The 21,041-nt window shown below is 36.4% G+C and overlaps 1 protein-coding gene across 14 annotated transcripts in view; it reads right to left on the minus strand.

Annotated features, from left to right (window-relative positions):
- Nucleotides 1–21,041, minus strand: part of FER (FER tyrosine kinase) — a 132,669-nt gene that overhangs the window by 45,563 nt on the left and 66,065 nt on the right. For all 14 annotated transcript variants that reach the window (XR_009153150.1, XR_009153151.1, XR_009153149.1 and 11 more), the window contains 2 exons: nt 14,307–14,429; nt 2,099–2,155 (listed from right to left, as the gene is read on the minus strand). Coding sequence is in view for 11 of the 14 variants with exons in the window: in XM_058166514.1 (XP_058022497.1) it covers nt 2,099–2,155; nt 14,307–14,429 (180 nt within the window). In the remaining 3 variants the exon portion in view is untranslated. The remainder of the gene's footprint in view (nt 1–2,098; nt 2,156–14,306; nt 14,430–21,041) is intronic.

The following is a 21,041-nucleotide window of genomic DNA, read 5'->3' on the forward strand; positions in this document are numbered from 1 at the left end:
CCTTGGGCCAATCACACTCTCTCAGCCCTAGAAAGCAAACTACTCCTGAAATTTTGTTAAGAAAATTTCTTAACAAAGGGGTTGTCCAGGCTGTTGCCAGGAGTCAATACTGACTCAAAGGCTTGTGCATGGCCACACATGTGCCCACACAATTATAAGTGTTGCCAGAGGATTTTTCAAAAAATAAATTAGTGCTAAGAGTAATAATAACTCATATAATATTGTTTGGAAGAATGCAGGTACAGTTTTAGCAATTTTCCTATGCAATTCCTTGTGAAATCAGATCATATGAAGAATGTGTTCTCTTTAGTGGAGACTCCATTTATATTAAATTTTATCACAGTTTACCTCCAGTGTTACCATCTTTTAAAATTATTTTAAACGTTTATTAAAAAATTTTTTTTAAAAAGAATGTTCTGGTACTCTTGCAATTCAATAGTACTGGGACAATGGGGCAAAATAAAAGATAAATACAAGAAACCCATGGTATAATTTCTCCTCATGTCACCATCAATACCCAAGAGATTTGAGAATAATCACTTCAAATATAACATTATTATATATTATTAAAACCATATTAGGCCTGGGCATATGACTCTTCTTCAGAATACAAATAGCAAACTGCTATACAAAGCAGCAATATCAACTAGAAAAAAATGAAATTAAACCTATCTTTTAACAGTGATTCTGTTTTGGAGACCATAATATGACTAAATCTTAAAGGAGTAAACTCCATAAAGCAATGTTTCTTAATTTTTTTTAAGATTATAGAATATGTTTCTATATTCAAATATATCATCATCATATCATTTCTTTCTTTTTAAATAAAAAGGAAAAATAAATATTTAAATAAATCATATTTTGATATTATTTACCACCCCTGACATTTAATACATTTATTGAGTGCAACTTTATATTTAATAAGACAATAAATTAGCAATATTAATGGTATGTATGAACTTGCACATGACAGAGTATTTCATCAGCATTTGGAATGAGACATATTATAATCCTTATGATTTATATTGATATATTGACCATCATTTGTGTTGTAAATGTTGTACCTTGATGAACGTATCTTTTCTTTTATGTACACTGAGAGCATGTCCTATTGTTCTCTTCATTATAATATTATATGCATACTTTTACTTATACTTTTACTTATATATATTTTTTCTCTCATGATGAGTTATTTTTATGTTGATGATTGTATATACTGTTGTGACAAAATAAAATTAAAAAAAATATATGCACCAAGACAAATTCCTTGTGTGTCCAATCACACTTGGCCAATAAAAAAATTCTATTCTATTCTATTCTATTCTATTCTATTCTATTCTATTCTATTCTATTCTATTCTATAAGAAGTTTTAGAATTAGCATCCTTGGCCCTACCCTAATCTTTCTAAGTTTTACTAAGTACATTGTGAATTCAGTACCTTTTCACTTAAAAAAATCATTCTCTGAACTGTCAGCCAAAATTCTTCAAGTGATTTTTAAGCGTTTCAATGTGGTGATGATATAAAGAAAGATTAACCAACGTGTCTTCATTCAATAATAGGTAATTTTGAATTGAATGAATGCAAAATTCACACATTCATACACATACAGTACAAGACTTTTATTACATCTGAGTTTGAAAAAATAAGTTGAAGTGACAGTGTTTTCAAATTATTTAAAATAACAACTGCAAACTAAAAAAACTCTAATCTTCATTCCTTTTTATTCATACCTTCATATACTACATATTGCCCTCCATGATCTGTGCTGAAATCTGTTATAAGTCCCCACAGTCCTATCTTGAATAGAAGAAGCTGTTTATAGCTTAGGGCTAAATTGTGGAGTCCTGGTATTCTCTCAAATAAGCTCAGAGAGCACCAAGGACCTCACAGTCCTGTCTTGCTTGTTCTTTCCTGACTTCTCGTGGTTGTAGCTGATATTCTAGAAAGATCTCAAACTAAAGAGACAAACTGGACATAAATTGGTGTTCTATCATGCATTGAGAAGGCTTAATAACTGCTATGTCTTGAAAGAAGACGGTGTTTTCTAATAAGGTTTAATATTTAGGAGTTTCCCCATTACTTTGATAGTTACTTACTTTGCCAAGTAGTTCTCCCAGAATGACGTCTTCATGATTGAGAATCCATTTTTTATCCTGCAGCAATAGACATTAATATTTTGTTTTTTAAAAGTATTTCTTATTCGTATCATTGGCTTTCTTCCTGAAGTATGATTCGATGAAACTAGACAACCACATACTAAACAGTTTCAAGATAAAGATGGTCATTTGAAATCAGCTAATAAAATCATGGCAAATTCCTAATCAAATAGGATTATATTTGGCTCAATATAATACCCATACAATATATCTATATTATCTTTAATATATGAATACATCTATCATTTTTAAATATTACTGAAAAAATCATTAAAATTTATTATATTACATGTGAAAAGCCCAAATATTTATAATACTGATGAACTGACTATATGCTTGCAATAGCTTTATAAGCTTGATATAAAAGTTTCAAAGAGCCCTTTCAACAAATTTTACTTAAAGAGCATTTTAAAGATTTTATATACATTTTAATCCAAAATTTTTATTGCCACTGCTAGAAAGAGTTAAGCAAAAACCTATTTACCTAAAAGAACTTTTGAGGTTACTGTTATCTTAACATTGTTTCTATATTTTTAGCTATGTATCTTTACTGAAATATCTCTTAGGAGATCAGACCATGAAAATATAAACCAAGTGTATCTTAGTTTGCACTGAAGAAACCTGCAGTGGGAAAACCAATATCATCAACTCTTGAAGATATGAGATCTTGAAGATATGTTATTGAAAAAAATCCAAAGCACTCAATTTTAAATTGTATACCAAGTAAATGGCAGAATTAACTTTGGATGCATTCTTAATATCCTATAGAACTTTCAACAGCTTGTAGGTTGAAAGACAGATTCTATGGGTATGAGTCTTAAAGAACTACCCCTATATTGATCATCTAATGAAAAATGTTGTAAGACAGAGTATCTGGTTTTAATAAAATATATGGCAGAGAAACAAGTATCCGGTAGATAAAATCAGTGGTTACATTTCAAAGGCACTTGAAAAATGAAGTAAACTGAGGACCCAGATTGTTGGGGACAATATGCTGACTCTGTAAACTGCTTAGAGAGGGCTGTAAAGCATTGTGAAGCAGTCTATAAACCTAAGTGCTATTGCTATCAGAAAAGAATAAGATGATTTGCATTAAGCAGAATAGCAAAAGATCTTTATTAGGCATGCTTGAGAGGACCTCTCACTGATTATACATTTCATAGCATAAAGGAATAATACTGAGGGAAACAGGTAGGCAAACCTAGAGATATATTAACTCAGTGCACTCAAATTAAAGCAACAATTTTAGGAAGATTCAAAGCAATATTAGCAATATTTATTACCCCAAGTCTTTAAAAAGAAAAATGAGCATTTCTTCAATTTCTGAAAAAGAATTATAGCAGACAAATATGTTCATTATTCATTGTCCAGCCCTCTGTTGGTTTCTTTTAATTCCTATTAATTTAATTCCTATTTGTGATATTCATTTATCTAACTTAAATCCTGACATACTGCTATATAATTAAAACCAGGACAAAATTAAAATCAGTAACTTGAACCTCTGTTTAAGCACCTGGTAAAAGAGATGGATTTCTATAATTTTACTAGGAGAGCAGAAGGGCAAGGGTACCTGCTTATAAAATGTACTTCTTAAGAATACAGGAAAATACCCTTTTCCATGATTAAGCAGGCTTCTGGCAGCAGGGGAATCTCCAAATGGATTTCTCCTGCTGATCTAAATAACTGGACAGATTAAAGCAACAGAGATGATCTCTCAGATAATCAGTTCCCAAGCTATTTAGAGTGTTAAAGTTCAACATTAATATCTTAAATTGTGCTTGGCGAGTTATTGCCAAGCACAATTGGGTTTTTTTTCTTCCATTCAATCATGATTAAACAAGCTAAAACAAGATTCTTGGATTTGGACCACATTTAACACACATAATACATAACTTGTGCCAGACAACAGCTTGTTTAATCATTTTGCACTAAAAACTATTGTTAGTCATTTTTCAACAGCAGATGCACATTGAAATCATTCATAAAAGATGTAATCAAGGCATAGATAGCAATGGTCAAGTCAAACAAGCTCAGGAAGAATCAAAGTTGGGGCAATCACTATAGTTATGGAAAGATGTTCCTTGCCATAGCTTCATATGCAAATCCATTAACAACTGGGAGCCAAGGAGTGGTCCCATACCCTTTGTTGGAAAGAAAAACTTTGTGCTAAATAAACTTCACATCTACCTTGAATCCAGTTTTACCAACAGTATTGTACTTTGTCTGGATTTAATCATTCAAATTAATGATAATGACATGAATGATGAGGAACAACAAATGATGAGGAACAACTATACTGATGATACCCATTTCAAAGCTGATGGCCATATCCACAGGTGCATCTCAACAAGAAGGATCAATTCCATCCAGCATTCTGGTCAAGGTAGAACCTAGCAAACTCCCCCTTGCAATTGCCATAGGTCCTTGTCAACATACTAAAAGCAATCCACAATTAGAGTCTGACCAACAAACGCAGCCACACCCAAAGTCATGATGAATACAAACACACACATAAGAAGAAAATAAGTACTAGAATAAAAGATGAAACGTTTCACAGTTTAGTGGTTTAAACTATTTGGTTTAAAGGCATGAAGATGATATTTTAAAGACTTCTTTATGAGAAATACATTTGATGTATAATTATTCAGACCAATAATTAAACAAAATTGTACTATAAACTGCAATCAAATAAGCTGTCAGAAAATATTACAACTATTTAAACCAGTACATTAGTCATTATGTCTGCTGCTTTTCTAATGCCTTTTCACACCATTGCTTTATGATATAAGCTTTCCACATTCATTAAAGTCAACATTTTCCGTCCCAGATATTTCTTTGCAAAAAATTAATTGGGCTGTCCTCAGTAATATACTCAAGATACTAAAGTTCTAACATTGACTATAACAATTTAAACAGCATAAGAAAAAGAAACAGCTGTTTTTACTGGATATCCCAACTATCACTGGGATAGCCTGGGGAGACATATAGTTGGATAGATATTGTTGATTGGGTGCCAGGTTTTTCTTGTTTCTTTGTTGGACTTGTTTGTTTTTATTATTACTGGTAGCCATCTAGCAATAGCACTTAGACTTATGTACTGCTTCACAGTGCTTTACAGCCCACTCTAAGCAGTTTACAGAGTCAGCATTTTGCCCCCAACAATCTGAGTCCTCATGTTACCAACCTCGGATGAATGGAGGACTGAGCCAACCTTGAGCCAGTCAGGATCAAACTCCTGGCAGTGGGCAGAGTCATCTGCAATACCGCATTTTGGCCACTGCACCACCATAGTTAAGGCTGAATTTCATAAGATGAAATCGTAAGATGGGTGGCTATGTACATTTTTTCAATAAAAAAAATAAATTTGTATATGCAAATTTTGCAACCTATTTTCAAATTATTTTCAACAGTAAATGAATAGTCTATAAATTAATTTAATTATCTATGAGTAATACTGAATAAAATATCTGCATATTTATGTTGACCTTAGCTATTAAGTTAAATTGAAGACTAGTTTTTTCTTTAAGAGTAGATAAGCTATCCTACAGCAATATCCCCTTTCCATCTTAATTTCTAGAAATAAGCAGAGCATTTCCATATTATGAATTTGAATTTTTCTTCAGTTTTTCTACTTTTATACCATAAGCCAATATTGCTTTTCAAATGTTTCACAAAATATTATTTGACCCCCAGAACAGGGCACAAGTTTGAACATATGCTGATATATAATTTACATTTACTACATTCTAAGTTAACAGAAGAGCACAAACAATAGACCATCATTAATCAAATAATTTTTGCCTCCATCTGGAAAGTAACAAGTTTTTGCTATGGGGAAACATGTAGCTAATTGAGGACACCAGCTGTTAGAAAGGCAAAAGCTCATTCAGGGAAGGGATGAAAAGTTTAGTAGTAAATGAACAAAATTATGACATCATCCTATAAAATTCCCCTTCATTCAAGTACAACTGTTATTAAAGCACAAAAAGAAAACAGCAAGGGAGGCAAAAATGACAATATTTTGCCTGTAAAATGGGGGGACATTAACTACTGGAAAACTCTAAGGGAAAGAAATTGACAAGAGACTGACTGGATTATATTTACATTAAGGCAGACTATAGTTTTGAAGGTTTTGTTCACTTTAATATGTAAATGTGGGCATGATACTTTGTGAACCATGTTTGTGGCTTGATATTATGTGTGAAACTATTAACAATTTAATACTTAAACAGAAAAACCCCAAGGAATAAAATCAAATTTGTGCCTTTTGTGAACTAGATGAAATAGATAGAATGATAAATTTCCTCTGTGGAAAAAAAAATGAAACCTGTAGTCTTATTTATAAAGATTTCCCAAATGAAGTACAAAGCCATGAATGTGGGGGTGAAGGATTCAAAGTCCTTCCTCACAACAGCCTTCTGCTGCTCATCTCATGTGAATCAGCTGCTTAGAAATGAAGCTAGCTTTAAAAAGAGACTTTTTCAAGTCTCTTTTTCCACTTTGGACATGAGGGATGGCTTCACCCTCTACTCTGACTGATGGATTGACTTTCATATCATGCTCATTTCATGTGGACTTCTATGGATAAATTAGCACTTGAAAAAGACATACTTTCTTTTACGACACCTTATATGCTTATAAATTCATGGATGCAAATGCTTTTGTTTCATATATAACTTTTACTCTCTGGAAATTCATCTTTTTCAATATATTTCATTTAACATTTCCACATGTTTTTCAGCTGCACTGAATAGTACACTCAATGGAAACTTAGCAACAATTTTATATATACTGTATTAGTATAGAACACCATCTCTGGCAGGTTAAAACAGAGGGGAGCTTCAACTGAAACCTTATTTATTTCCTAAGTTCTATTATTTTTCATTCTGTATTAAAGCAACAGAGGACATAATATAACTTGCAAAGCAATTGTTAAATTCAGATTAAGGGGCTCAAAGCCTTGAAATTACTTGCCAAAGAGGAAAAGCAATATAAAACATTTTATATATTTTTTTTTTTTTTCTTTTCACATTATACGGATGGTACAAACTTGGCGGGCTTTTGCATTAGCGAAGCCCTGCGGTGCAGTGAGAGGGCGGGCGGGGAGCCGCCAGCCTTCTCGGCTGAGGGAGGAGGCTTTCCTGACCGGTAGCTGCCTCATTTCCCTCCCTCGGCTTATACTCGAGTCCCCAGTTTACCCCAGTTTTTTGGGGTAAAATTGGGGACCTCGGCTTATACTCGGATCGGCTTATATTCGAGTATATACGGTAATATAACTTGCAAAGCAATTGTTAAATTCAGATTAAGGGGCTCAAAGCCTTGAAATTACTTGCCAAAGAGGAAAAGCAATATAAAACATTTTATATATAATTGGCCTTTTTTCTTTCTCCTAACATTTTTTATTGCACTTGTTTATTAAAGACCACTTTGTTCTTTCCTATTTACTCTTTCAATGGCCATTTAATAAACCATCAAGCCAGAATCTTATTTAAATATTTAGGAGTTACAGATATTCGGTTACATGAGGCATTTGTGACAAGACCAAATACAACCTATCATAGGCCTGTGTGTGGTAGCTCAGCTTTGCCTCAGAAGTGTGCTTTTTGACAAATGGATGTTGTGGCAGTTCTCCTGGAGGTAAAAAGGCAATATGATTTGTCTGAGTGAGATGCTTCTACTAAGTCTGACACTTCAATCAGCAGTTCCAACAGAAGGTAACCAAAGCAAATAAAGCACTGCAATGCAGCCATTTTACTTTTACTCTTAGGAGGATGGAAACTGTGTTACTTCAAGAAGCAGTTTCAAGGGAATGTTCACTTCAATGTTTATCAAAGAGACTGCAAAACACAAGCATATGTATCTGCTAGAAAGTAGAGCAGATCTCATGCAGTTTGTTTCTGCTTGCTAGCAAATCAAAAACACACTGGAAAAGTGTGTTTAATGCAAAAAAAGATTGCTATGCAATTCCAAATTTGGAAAATGTTCAAGCTTCACCATATATTAAGAGCTCTTCCTACTGATTTATTTTTTTTTAAACTGATTCATGTCAGAGCCTCACTCAGGCCATATATACTTCATGAAAACAAAATCTCTGTATAAACCTATGGTTTTGTCCATCTCCAATTAGACTGTTCCATATCACAGTGTGTAAAATAGAGTCCAACATCACCTTGGCAAAAATCCTCTCTATTTATGCAAAATTTTAAGATTCAGTTGCTGCTTTGTCCACTTGAACTATTTTTGGATGATTCATACAGAAACAGAAAGGCTTACATTTTCCACAGGGAAACCCCAGTAGATGGGAATCTGAAATACAGTCCTGTTCTTTCAATGCTTGTCAATTATGATGAATGTTCAACACTCTTTTCTGGTTAGCCTATTTCAGAGGCAATTTTCTTACTAAAAGAATCACTTTTCTTTCCAAGTCTCAGAAAAAATAATGTATTGTTTTTAGGACCCTGCACTCAAGCAGCTATCTTGAAACAGAATTAAAATTGGGGGGGAGGGGAGAGTAGAAATTTGACAGCATGTGTGAACTTTGGTTCAAAGGGCTTTCCCATTAATTACAACTATGTTAATCAGACACTCAATTGACTGAGTCAAAACAGGATGCAGAATTTAGCTATTCTGTAAAGATGATCATGTGAAATGATTGTAAAAAAAAGGCTCAAATGGTATAAATTCAATCTCTAATATGTATTAAACAGGTAGTGGGGTGGGGATTTGAAGGACTATTATCCTTAAAACAGAAGAAGGCAATCAAAGGAAATTCTAAGTTTGAAGGTACTAAAAGTTCTGTCACCAGGTCTCTTATGCCTGACATCATAGCAAAATATGCCCCAAGTAAATGCAACAGATTTTCTAAAATATGGCTTCAAATACGTCTTACGATAACATGATAGCGAATTGTACAAGGATTTAAGATTCTAAACTAGCATTTTAAATGTTTTAAATAAACAGAAAGCCAATGAACCTGACCCAATTGCAATATATCATGATCAAAATACTTAACCTCAGAAAACATATTAAATTCTAATGAATATTCTACATTAACTTTTTATTTCCTTATTACTACCAGTAATACATATTTACAAAAACATATATATACTGTATATAGGTTACTATTATCTTCAAATATTTTGGGCAATGATCGCTACAATAGAATTTTCATTACTCTAATGATAATTGAATTGGTAACACGTTATTATTTTATATATAAGCATAAAAGGAAATCTTTGTTTACCTCTTTTTCTTTCAAAAAATTACTCACACATTGTTGTTTAATGTTTTTGGCACTTCTAATTTAAATTCTATTAAGATTTTGCCATTATGTTTCCTAGCTTGACATACAGTGAACATGATATGTAATTGGGCCTTAACTATTAAAGTTACCTCAATGACACAGTAAAAAAAAGAACATTTATTCAATAAACTAACTGAACATCATTTTGTTTGTTCCATAGCATCAATTGTAATGCTTCAATTTAAATTTCAATTACTAAATGGGTACACGTAGGATAATTTTGTATGAAAGGAGAATTAAAATATTCAAGGACTCCTGCCAAGGACTCACCTTGCATGAATTTTAAATAAGCAAGCAAGCAGTGATCAAGCGGTACTTAACATAGAAGAAAGCATTTGTGTTGCATACATCATATGAAAAAATCTAACAAAATATTTGAAATTCCTCTGTACACTAATTATTTGTTAAATGAATTGATTTGTCTAATTTTATGAACATGATCGCAATTTAGCTGTTTGAAGATTTTTAAAAGAAATCCAATTAAAATAAATACAAATGAATATTTCTATAGGTATGAATTATTTAAAAAAGAATTCAGTATTCATTAAAATATATTATAAGTCTACATACTATTTCCCAAACCAGATCTATAGTATATTCCTACTATCATGATTAATATGTTCATATATTGCTGAATAGTTCCTGCCAGTCAAAGTTCACCATTAGGGTCCAGTTTTTTGCTAAAAAGAACCCCCCCCCCCATTTTCTTGACAATATTTACAGAAGTTTTACTTGTTCAGAAACAAGTGATTTTTTAAAAGGATATTTTTGTGCAGAATATTGATAATATTTCATTCAATCAATAAATCAAAGCTTTATATTAATTCTTAGGTGAATTAATGTACTGAACATTGAAAGGAAAAAGCTTCAAAAAAATAGCTGAACATTGTAGATTTAGAAAGGTTGGTTTTTCCATTACCAAGAGAGCTGTCAGGGCCCTCAGTAAACCCCAAATATTTCTTATCTAAAAGGTTTATTACAATAGCAGCACAAAAGGTTTAAGATAAATCTGACATCATTATTACAACCAGTGATGGGTTTCAAAAAATTTTTACTACCGGTTCTCTGCGTGTGGCTTGGTGGGCATGGCATGGCAGGTGTGGCTTGACTTGGCGGGCATGGCAGGGGAAGGTTACTGCAAAATCCCCATTTCCTCCCAATCAGCTGGGACTTGGGAGGCAGAAAATAGATGGGGGCGGGGCCAGTCAGAATTTTTACTACCGGGTTCTCCAAACTACTCAAAATTTCCGCTACCAGTTCTCCAGAACTGATTAGAACCTACTGAAACCCACCTCTGATTACAACTAAGGTAGGTTCACAGAGTATAGTTTTAGTCGATAAAGTAAATTACTAATCTCAGTGATTATTGCCCAGCCCTAAACAATCTCTTTCCTAACTTATCCCTGATACATACACATACATACTACTTTATTCAGAAAGCATTATTTCAAGTAGCTACTAGAAGTCCTCACCTGTTTCACTGTCTGGGTTCATATTCTAATAATAATTACATGCTATTATTTGGAAGAATAAGGTAAAGGAAAAGGTTCTCCTTGCACATACGTGCTAGTTGTTGTCGACTCTAGGGGGCGGTGCTCATCTCCGTTTCAAAGCCGAAGAGCTAGCACTGTCTGAAGACGTCTCTGTGGTCATGTGGCCGGAATGACTCTACACCAAAGGCGCACCAAACGCTGTTACCTTCCCATCAAGGTGGTCCCTATTTTTTCTACTTGCATTTTTACGTGCTTCTGAAACTGCTAGGTTGGCAGAAGCTGGGACAAGTAACGGGAGCTCACCCCGTTACACGGCAGCACTAGGGATTTGAACCACTGAACTGCCGACCTTTCGATCGAAAGCTCAACGTCCTAGCCCCTGAGCCACCGTGTCCCCTATTTGGAAGAATACATTTATACAAATCACTGTGAAGAAATGTTGTAAAGGGAAGCAGAGGATAAAATATCCATTTACCACAACCAAAAGCCTATGTAAAAGCTAAAGAAAAAAACTTCTCATAATGAGGACTAATATAACAGATAGTTCTTGTTTAGCAACTACAATAAGGACTTGCTATCCAGAGTCCTTCCCAAATCTTCATGCCACCAAATTGGCCCATCATAATTAATCCCAGATCTCCATCCACTTTTTGCTTATCCCAATGTTGCTCCCAAGTGTCTGCCCTCAACGCAGAAGAAAACATGAAGCAGTAATTTCAGCCTGGTTGACATTTTAACTTTCAAGTATGTCTGAGCTTGCATAACTCTTTGAAAGAATAAAGTTTAAGTGTTTTTTACATGATTTCAGAAACAAAATATGCAAGTAAGATAAAATATTCATGGACTCTTCCCAAAGATGGCTGCTGAACAGTAAGGAGATTTTTCTCTTCAACTGATTCTTTGGCAGCCCTGCTATCTGGAGTTGAATGGTAACATTTAGGAATGACCCAAGATGGTTTTTGGATTAGTGTGGACCCACCCAGGACAAGGTATCTTGAAGATTACAATTCCTAGTGGGAGCAGTGGAAAATTAGGTCATCCATCTTTTTCCTTTTGGCAGACCATTCTCTTAGGCAAACCTGGGTGGTCAACAAGCATTTTAAAGCTTATGTTTTTGCTTTGCTTCCTATCTCAAAAGTTGACCAGCCTGTTTATTTTACCTTCCTACTGGATTTTATCTGTTTCTCTTGCTCTTCTCCTTTGATTTGATTTTTTGAATAACCGTTGTTTTCCATAAGGAAAGCACGGCATGCCTTGGAGTACTGGAAGTGTTTATATTTCATTTACATCTATTTTGGATTTTCACTACACTTCGAAGGTTATTTTTTCAAAATTCTTTTTATCCTGGATTGAAACATCTGAAACATCTGCCTCTCTATTCTGAGGAATATCCTCCCAGTCTCAGAGGATCTTTACCTCTCCCTTGCCAAGTTATACCAGAGCAACAATGTATCAGATTACAGACAACTAAGTATGGCTGGTAGAAAAAAGACCCTTTGATAATATGCAAACCCAAGTTGAAAACTTTTTTAAACAGTTTAACAACATAATAAAGTTTGCAAAAACATCCAAATGCAAGTAATTGGAGTTAAATTAGATTCACCAAAGGAATTTAATTTGAGAGTGGCAAGATTCGATGAAGAAGACTGATACAGATGTTAAACATAGAACTGCCTGAGGGGATTATGCATGCCTTCCCAAAGTTCAAGCTTGCACTCTTTCACAATAAGAGAAAATTGAATGGACAAGTGAAGAAGTTTGGGGAATGGATTTATCACACACAACTAGGAAAATAATTTCAGTTGGACTTTCTGGAGAAGATTGATCGATTTTGAAGAATGGGTCTACTATATTTAACTAGACAACAATTGATAAAAGATAGCATTAAGGTACAATCATGGATATTTGATCCAGGACAAATCAGAGTTAATTGTTGGGATGATTGCGGATAGAAAATAAGCCATGGTAAACGTCTTATGAGTTGAATACAACACTAGTTTGTTAACAACGGGTGATATTTTGTTCTTGCCTTTTTTGTTTGTTTGTTGTTCTATTTGTTAACTATTTGGCCATTAATACAGTAGATAGATGACAGGATAATAATTTTAAACAGATGTTGGGGAAAAAAATGGGGCCTGTTTCTCAAGGGGTGGGAAACTAATTGCAGATGACATCAAGCTGGCAGGAATAACCAACACTCCAGAAGACAGGTTTAAGATACAGAAGGATCTTGACAGACTTGAACATTGGGCACTAACTAACAAAATGAAATTCAACAGTGAAAAAAGTAAGGTTCTACATTTAGGCAAAAAACAACAACCCAAAATGCACAGGTACCGTATATGCGGTACCTTGCTCAATAGTAGTAACTGTGAGAGGGATCTTGGAGTCCTAGTGGACAACCATTTAAATATGAGCCAGCAGTGTGTAGCAGCTGCCAAAAAAGCCAACACAGATCTAGGCTGCATAAACAGAGCGATAGAATCAAGATCACGTGAAGTGTTAATACCACTTTATAATGCCTTGGTAAGGCCACACTTGGAATACTGCATTCAGTTTTGGTCGCCACGATGTAAAAAAGATGTTGAGACTCTAGAAAAGTGCAGAGAAGAGCAACAAAGATGATTAGGGGACTGGAGGCTAAAATTTATGAAGAACAGTTGCAGGAACTGGATATGTCTAGTTTAATAAAAAGAAGGACTAGGGGAGACATGATAGCAGTCTTCCAATATCTCAGGGGCTGTCACAAAGAAGAGGGTGTCAAGCTATTCTCCAAAGCACCGGAGACTAGGACAAGAAGCAATGGGTGGAAACTAATCAAGGAGAGAAGCAACTTAAAACTAAGGAGAAATTTCCTGACAGTTAGAACAATTAATCAGTGGAACAACTTGCCTCCAGAAGTTGTGAATGCTCCAACATGGAAATTTTTAAAAAAATGTTGTATAACCATTTGTCTGAAGTGGTATAGGGTTTCCTGCCTAAGCAGTGGGTTGGACTAGAAGGTCCAAGGTCCCTTCCAACTTTTGTTGTTCTATTCTATTCTAACATTGTTGTAATATATTTATCAGAATTCAACTAGAAAGAATAATATATGTAGTTGTGTTTGTGTTTTTTTTTCTAAATGCAGTTTTTCAATGTTTTGTTTCTTTTGCTTTTTAGTTTACTTGTTCCTGTGAATCTTCTTCTTTTTTTGTAGTTTCGTATTTTAACTTTTTTGAGTAACAATAAAATTATGACAAAAAATCAAATATTCATAAAAAGGAGAAATACAAATACCATATAGCTTATTCTCAACAAACAAACAAATAAAAAACAAACTTCAGTTTCCACCATTGGTATTAAATACACCTACCTTAACAATAGGATTCAGAAGAATAACGCCTGATTTCTTTGTAATCACATGTTTTGTTGTATAATGATATTCTATAAGCTGAGGAATCGTTGAAAATCCTGTTCCTTCAAATCTGTATTGATTCTATAGAACAAAATTGAGGAAGAAATACAAAAGTTGAGCAATGGGAGCTCTTTCCATTAATAAAGTTACGCCCGACTTTACTGCTTTTTTATCCAACGAATTGTCTTTTAAGAGCTTCTACCAGAGAATGCTGAAATGATTTACTAAAGTGTACTTATTTGGATAATATATAATGTATGGCTTAATTTGCTAAACCATAGATCAGCAGCTGGAAACATTTGGAAATATCAGTTAATAATTGCTTCTTTTAGTTTCTTCATGCCTCTCTTCATGAAGGTTCAAATGATAGTTTATTTAACTTACTTTGTTCATTGTTGTTATATCCAACATTGGAATGTAGCCAATATACATATTTACTAAATAAAATTGCAAACTTAATTAAAAACAAAACGTTTATTTATAGCTTTCTCAAGTAAGATAATCAAATAAGAATATATGGTATATAACCAAACTGAACCAAACTCTGTGGAAATAATTAAAAGCACTGCCATGCTATAAAAATGAGCAGGAAATTACAGTTTAATTCAGGAGTGTCAAACTCAATTTCATTGAGGGCCACAAGATTGGGTTTGACCTTGGAGGGCTGGGTGGGGGTGGCTTGGAACCACACCTCCACAGACCTGGTTTTATAAACTTATAAAAATAGGGAGCATACATTTCTCTGATTTTGTTTTTTAATACTTATTTAATTACTTTAATTTAATACTTAATACTTATACTTAATACTTTAATACTTTAACCTTATGAGAGAGACCAGATCAAGACTCCATAGGAAGACTAGAACTATAAATTATTAGCATACGCTGGTAGCAGAATCCTGTAAGCCTGAAAGGTAAAATATTTTATTTTTCCTCCCTTTTATAACCTTCTGAGTCAAGGAAGGCCTCCTGCAGTACTCTGGAGCCCCGTTTTGGGTCTGGAAGGCCTCCTGGATCACTGCGGAGGCCAAACCTGTTACAGGGTGCACCCCACCCGCGCCTCATTTTTGCAAACAGAGGCACCGCAGGTTGGTCCTTTGCTATTTCCAGACAGGCCCTGTGGGCCAGATCTAAGCACCTTGCAGGCCGGATCTGGCCTGTAGGCCTTGAGTTTGATACTGTTGTGGTCCGCCAGCAGCCTGCAGAGCTGGCAGTGGAGTCGGACAGTAAGGAAGCTGGGGACTCCAGTCCTGGAGTCTGGGAAGGCCCAGATGAGAGCTCTGTGTCGGAGGCAGAGATAGGACCAGGGCCATCTGGGAGTGATGCAAGGACTCCGGAGCCTCCAGAGGCAGACAGCAGAGAGGCAGAGGAACAGGAGTCTGTTCCTAGTGCATGCATATGCAGAGCTGCTAGAAGGCACAAACAGTTAAAAAAAAAAGGGACGACTCAGGAGTAAGGCCTGGAGATGATTGGCCCCTCCCATAAGGTTTAAAAGAGGACCAAAGACACGTGGGCACTTTGCAGGAAAGCAACATTGTTAATTCTGTTCCTCTTGAATGGTGGGCACATCTCCAAGTGCAATCAAAGTATATGAAGGATAAAAAAGATTGGGGCATAAAAACAGAGTTAACAGGACTAGATAAAATTTTATTAAGAACAGAGGAGAAAGGAATAAGGAAAATATATTATCTATTGGAACAAGATACATTAGAAGAACAAGTAAAAGAAACAATGTTAATCTGAAGCAAATATTTTGGCTATAGTATCGATCTAGACAAGTGGCAGGATCTTTGGGAAAGAAACATAAAAATTACCTTAGCTACTACATACAAAGAAGATTTATACAAGATGTTTTATAGGTGGCATCTCCCACCCACAAGATTAGCAAAAATAAGCAAAACAGATTCGTTGATGTGTTGGACATGTGAGGCAGTGCCAGGGACCTTTTATCACATGTGGTGCGAATGCCCAAAAGCCGCAAAATTTTGGCACCAGATAAGATAATGGATAGAGAAGATACTAATGCAAAATATAGAAGCAAAACCGGAATTCTTTCTACTGGTATTATAGAGGACAAATACAACAAGTGCACAATTTACCTAATGTTATACATTCTAACAGCAGCAAGATTAGCTTTTGTACAAAAATGGAAAAACAAAGAGACCCCTACAGAAGAAGTGTTAGCTAAAATATTAATTTGCCCAGAAATGAACAGACTAACCTTGGAACGTAAAGATAAGAATGAATCAGAGTATTATGTAATCTGGAACAAATTTTATTATTGGCTAGAAAGGAGGAGAAATGCTGGGATATAGGACGAGTAAGATGCTTGGAAGTTTTTATGCTAATTTGTTATGATAGATACGATTGAATTAGATATTGAAATAACCTATATGGATGAAAGAAAATATGTATTTGAAATGTGATAATTAGTGTTAATATGTATAGAGATAAGGAAATGTCTCAATTATATGACAAAAACTGATGAAAATGTTTAAACCAGAGATGTCACACTACGTCCACTGTTTTTAATTTGTATTATAAATAAAAAACTTTTAAAAATAAAAAAAAAATCTGTTCCCAGTCGGCATCTCTGTTTGATTCTGGAAGCCGTGTGGCTTTGCCAAGTAGGCCTTTGGCAAAGTGTCATGGGAGATAAAGGTTGGTGATTATCCTGAAGGACTTCTTCCGGACTTTTTGCAACTAATTGGGACTCAGCTGTGAATGATTCACAGCTGTTGCAATAAAAGAGGTTTTTGGGACTACTCATATGTTTTAATGACTCAGGAAGCCTAGGTCACAACAGATACCCCTGGCTTAATTGAACAGAACTTTAGGGGGTTTTTTTCAGTAAATTGAGATAAATATTATATCTTACGGACAGAAAAACCACGAATTGTCTTCGAGTACAAGAACCAATCTTCAGTGTATGCCTTGAAATACTTCCAGATTTAACAAAGAAAATATTTCACAACATTTATAACTTTTGTTCTAAGCCATGAAATAAAAATTAGAATGGAGTAGCAACTACTGTTGGATCTATTTTCTAATAGTTGTTTTTAAACTATTAAAAACACACTGGATTTGATTTATATCTCTTGGCAGTGGTTAAATGATCTGGATTTAGGAGATTTAGTGACAGAGCCTTTGTCATGGTCAGATCATTTTCTCCTTCGTCTGGACTTTCGGACCGCCACCCAACACCGCAGGGAGATGGGACCAATACGTTGGTTCTGTCCCAGGCGCCTGATGGACCCGGAGAGGTTCCTGACGGAGCTTGGGCCGTTCCCTGAGGATCTAGCCCATGGCACGGCTGAAGAACTAGTTGCGGCCTGGGAACTGGGTCGTGCCTTTGCGGCCTCTGACCCGGCGTAGATCTCAACCAGCCCCTTGGTTCTCCGAGGAGCTGAGGGAGATGAAACGCCGGAGAAGACGCCTAGAGAGTACCTGGAGATCCAGCCGTTCCGAAGCTGACCGGACACTAGTTAGGTCTTATAGTAAGACCTACCTAGTGGCATTGAGGGAAGCGAAGCGTTCCTACGTTTCCTCCCTCATTGCGTCGGCAGATAACTGCCCGGCCGCCCTGTTTCGGGTGACCCGCTCTCTCCTTCACCAGGAGGTGCGGGATGACCCCTTATAGGGTTGTGCCGAGGAGTTTAGTGGTTATCTATACGATAAAATCGTTCAGCTTCGGGATGGACTGGATCAAAATTGGGATGATCCAGGTGAGAGGTCAGAGACTCGTCTTGTTGAGATTGTTTGGGATGAATTTGACCCTGTGACTCCTGAGGACATGGACAGGTTGTTGGGGAGGTTGAATGCCACCACATGTTTACTGGACCCGTGCCCTTCCTGGCTGGTGCTGGCCACACAGGAGGTGACACGAGGCTGGCTCCGGGGGATTATCAATGCTTCTTTGTTGGAAGGGGTTTTCCCTGCCACCTTGAAAGAGGCGATGGTGAGACCCCTCCTCAAGAAGCCTTCCCTGGACCCAGCTGTTTTGGGAAAATATCATCCGGTCTCCAACCTTCACTTTGTGGCGAAGGTTGTAGAGTGTGGTGGCATGTCAATTACCCCAATACCTGGATGAAACTGTCTATCTAGACCCATTCCAGTCCGGTTTTGGCCCGTATATAGTACGGAGACGGCTTTGGTCGCGTTGGTTGATGATCTCTGGAGGGCCAGGGACAGGGGTTGTTCCTCTGCCCTGGTCTAATAGGACTCAGCGGCTTTTGATACCATCAACCATGGTATCCTGCTACACCGGTTGGGGAGTTTGGGAGTGGGAGGCACCGTTTATCGGTGGTTCTCCTCCTATCTCTCTGACCTGTCGCAGACGGTGTTGACAGGGGGGCATAGATCGACCGCGAGGCGCCTCACTTGTGGGGTACCACAGGGGTCGATTCTCTCGCCTCTCCTGTTCAACATCTATATGAAGTTGCTGGGTGAGATCATCAGTGGCTTTGGGGTGAGGTATCAACTGTACGCTGATGATACGCAGCTGTACTTTTCCACCCCAGGCCACCCCAACGAAGCTATCGAAGTACTATCCCGGTGCCTGGAAGCCGTACGGGTCTGGATGGGGAGAAACAGGCTCAAGCTCAATCCCTCCCAGAGGGAGTGGCTGTGGATGCCGGCACCCCGGTACAGTCAGCTGCAGCTGACTGTTGGGGGCGAATCATTGGCCCCAATGGAAAGGGTGCGCAACTTGGGCGTTCTCTTTTCTCGGTTGTCGTTTGAAGATCACTTGAGGACCGTCTCCAGGAGAGCTTTTTATCAGGTTCGCCTGATCCGCCAATTGCGCCCCTTCCTTGACCGGGATGCCCTATGCACGGTCACTCATGCTCTTGTTACCTCTCACTTGGATTATTGCAATGCTCTCTACATGGGACTCCCCTTGAAGAGCACCTGGAGGCTCCAGTTGGTTCAGAATGCAGCTGCGCGGGTGATAGAGGGAGCCGCACGTGGCTCCCATGTAACACCACTCCTGCGCAGGCTGCACTGGCTACCTGTGGTCTTTCGGGTGCACTTTAAGGTTTTGGTCACTACCTTTAAAGCGCTCCATGGCTTAGGGCCAGGGTACTTACGGGACCGCCTGCCGCTACCGAATGCCTCCCACCGACCCGTACGCTCGCACAGAGAGGGACTTCTCAGGGTGTCGTCTGCCAAGCAATGTCGACTGGCGGCCCCCAGGGGAAGGTCCTTCTCTGTGGGGGCTCCCACCCTCTGGAACGAACTTCCCCCTGGACTTCGTCAACTGCCTGACCTTCGGACCTTCCGCCACGAGCTGAAGACGTATCTGTTTATTCGTGCAGGACTGGCCTAGGGATTTTAAATTTTAAATAGTTTTAATTTTTTAATATTTGAATATTTGATACAAATTTTATGGGGTTTTTAAGGTTTAAATGTTTTAATTTGGCCATAGATCTAATAAGTTTTTTAATTATTGTTTTATGTGTACATTATCACTGTTTTTATCTTGGCTGTGAACCGCCCTGAGTCCTTCGGGAGAAGGGCGGTATAAAAATTCAATAAATACTAATACTAATACTAAAACAAAACAACAGAAATCTCTCCTATTGGAAGTAGTTGAAATATACAGTATCTCTTTTATCTCTAAATTATTTTAACAGGATATAAATGGATATTTTTTGTATAAAGCAAAATGAGAATATACAGTAATCAGAAAAATAGTGAGGTTTTAACAGTCTAATATTCCTCTGAAACACATTGTGATGAATCATAGAAACAAAGAAAATAACAGGGATTTTTCTTCCCACTGAAATCAAAAACTGCTTCATAACTCTTGTTCTAGAATATTAAGTGATAAAAATAATTTGGAACTCAAACAAATATAAACACAAACATACACAGACGCACACGTGATTTGCTTTTCTGAAATAGTTCTGATCAGCTGCAATTGTCTTTAAAATTGCTTTTAATAATGAAGTCTTTTGAGATAATGGTTGAGCATAGGTTTTTAAAAAACTTCATTAACACCTAAATATAAGCTGATTATATAATACATTAATCATTACACCATAAAACTTCAGATTGCTAAATACATCTTGTGTGTATCCAGGAGGTTTTCAAAACACAGACGATTAAGAATCTTTATTTAGCTCTATCAGTATCTGCTTCTTCCAAAGCAATAACCCAATCCCATCATTTCATATAATCTCCATCCCTATCTTATTCAGGGAACATTATTTCACACTCTTCATATTTTAATATTCCCTGTTTAGGCTTTTGTGCAGCAAATGCTTGTAGTGTTTTACCTCTGTGGATTCTTTTGAATTTAAATGCTTGAGTGATTTAGTTCCACTAAGAAGTTTGTGTGAAAAAAATGAATTAATCATTCCACAAATTATAAATATATATTTCACAATTTAATGAAACAGTTGTGAATTAACTATTGCAAGTATACTACAGCTTTATGAAAAGTTGGCTGGTCTTATTAGGAAATGCATGTATCTAAAATCGGGATTAGGGTAGAAAAATGGAACATAGATATCCTCCTATCATAGTTTCATGATTTTAGGAGAATTTGTTTGAATAATTAACTTCCGCCATCCACCCTTTTACTAGTAGTATACCTCTAAAGAACAGGAACAGCTTGTGTAAAACTCTGGTGTCTGGAAACTGAGTATGCCAGTGTTCCCGAGAACATTCTGCTTTATATTTATTCTTTCAT

The sequence above is a fragment of the Ahaetulla prasina genome, chromosome 2, assembly GCF_028640845.1.
Source record: "Ahaetulla prasina isolate Xishuangbanna chromosome 2, ASM2864084v1, whole genome shotgun sequence".
In the NCBI taxonomy this organism is placed as follows: domain Eukaryota; kingdom Metazoa; phylum Chordata; class Lepidosauria; order Squamata; family Colubridae; genus Ahaetulla; species Ahaetulla prasina.